We start from the raw sequence: 1,812 nt of genomic DNA, 5'->3' as shown, positions 1-1,812 counted from the left end.
TCTACCCATGCCTGTTTAAGCATGTGAACTTGTTTCGGCAGTTTTGGGAACATTTTTGTATTTACTTCGTTACCGCTTAGCTTCCTCTGGCTGGTGTCGCTGCCTTTATGTTTATTACTACGACATGAACTCTTGCACACTTCTTTTAGGATCTTAAAGTAGCAGAAGAAAATAGTTGAAATAGCAACAATGAACTTTACAACCATTTCACCAACCTGACATTTCCATGTTTCTTCTGTCATTGCATATCCACAAACTAAAAAATACTTGTTGAATCCAAATTCACCTACGCCAGCAATCGTTGGTGATACTGAGATTAAGGATGCAATCCAGACGGCTACACAGTACAACACTGTACGTCGATTGCTATATAGTTTGGCATAGTACATGTTCTTTACTATACAAATGTAACGGTTTAGTGATATTGCCAGGAGATTTAAGACCGAAGCTCCCATAGAAATGGCTGATATAGCACCTACAGCAGCACAGAATTCTTTGGACAACGGCCATTTGCGGTGATACAATGCCAGCATGTAGAACGGCTCGGCAATTAAACAAACAATAATGTCGGAAATGGCCAGATTCACTAAGAAATAGTTTGCTGTAATCTGTAATTTATTTGTACAAAGAATCGCAATGATTGTTAACATATTTCCGAAAATTCCAACCAAGCTCATGATGGCAAGTATTATGATTTGGATGACGGCAATAACATATATTGATGAACGCATAATCGTGTCAGTGGCGTTTTTATCTGTGTGGTCGGCCATTCCTATGAAATAGTGAGAAAAGTCAAATGTGAAAAGAAGCACAATCAATGAAATTGTCAATTTGCTCGTTTAAAAGAATCAAAATTAATTGAACTTCCAATGAAAGGATTCAATACAATTTATTGTTTAGTGATTTACTATATTATACCAACGATTGCACCAACCACGATTTCTATGCAAAATGAGTCGCACTTAATTATCTGCTCAATATTCTATACCAAAGCAACACATTTTTAATAATCACATTTTCCAATGTTTCCTTAAGGCATTCACTTTGCAAATTTCTAGGTTACCGCAAGTTGATTTTCTTGTAGCTATGACTTTATGGTTGCCGCATCCAAAAATAGATTGTGTTTTTGTGCATAAGTGTAAGCAAAATCTTCAACCATTGTACATCAATTTAATATTACAGAAAGTTCACCAACCATTATTTTTTTTGCATCATTTTAATTGTGTGACTTGTACAGTACATTTATTATGGATATTATCTGCTTTGAAATGTATTTGAACAGTTTAGGCCAGATATGTTCTTCCGGGTGGAGGGCCAACTTCACAGTGCTTCGGGCCCGACAGATGTGGACTACTCATTCCTACAAATTACTTCTCCCCCAAGGGTCCTGCCGTGTCATGCACAAACCAAGAAGGTGCACTGTCTAGTCCGCTGTGACGGGCTGTGAGATGGACCACTACACCGGGGTAACCCTCTACTCGTACTGGGTTCTTTATAGTGCACAAGAGCCAAATGTGTACACTGGGCCTACGGTTTATAGTCCTTATCCGAGAAGAAACATAGGCAGGGGCAGATCTGGTTTCAAATTTAGGAGGGGGGTCAGAATGTTTTAAAAAAAAAACCCAAAAAGAAAGGGGGTTCGGGGTCCTCCCTCTGGAAAATTTTGATTCCTAGATAGCAGGAAATGTGCTTTCCCGACTTCTGAAGTGTCTTTAAATGACTTTTAAGTTCTTCAGAATTCAAGGTTCTATACCCTCTTGAAAAAGGTCAGGTAAATTTTTCTCATTCTTATTACAGTAAATGGACCTATTA

General features: G+C 38.1%; 1 protein-coding gene across 1 annotated transcript; it reads right to left on the bottom strand.

The window, feature by feature from the left end:
* Positions 1-65: 65 nt before the first annotated feature.
* LOC117106449 (melatonin receptor type 1C-like) lies at positions 66-650 on the bottom strand (the record flags this gene model as incomplete). Its single annotated transcript, XM_033247816.1, has 1 exon — positions 66-650. A coding segment is annotated over exon 1 (585 nt), but the record flags the coding sequence as incomplete, so codon positions are not given.
* Positions 651-1,812: the final 1,162 nt, after the last annotated feature.

This window comes from Anneissia japonica, unplaced genomic scaffold (assembly GCF_011630105.1).
Source record: "Anneissia japonica isolate Jap-2015-1 unplaced genomic scaffold, ASM1163010v1 scaffold8606_len1789_cov113, whole genome shotgun sequence".
NCBI classification, from domain to species: Eukaryota; Metazoa; Echinodermata; class Crinoidea; order Comatulida; family Comatulidae; genus Anneissia; species Anneissia japonica.
This window is presented reverse-complemented; position numbering and strand designations above follow the sequence as displayed.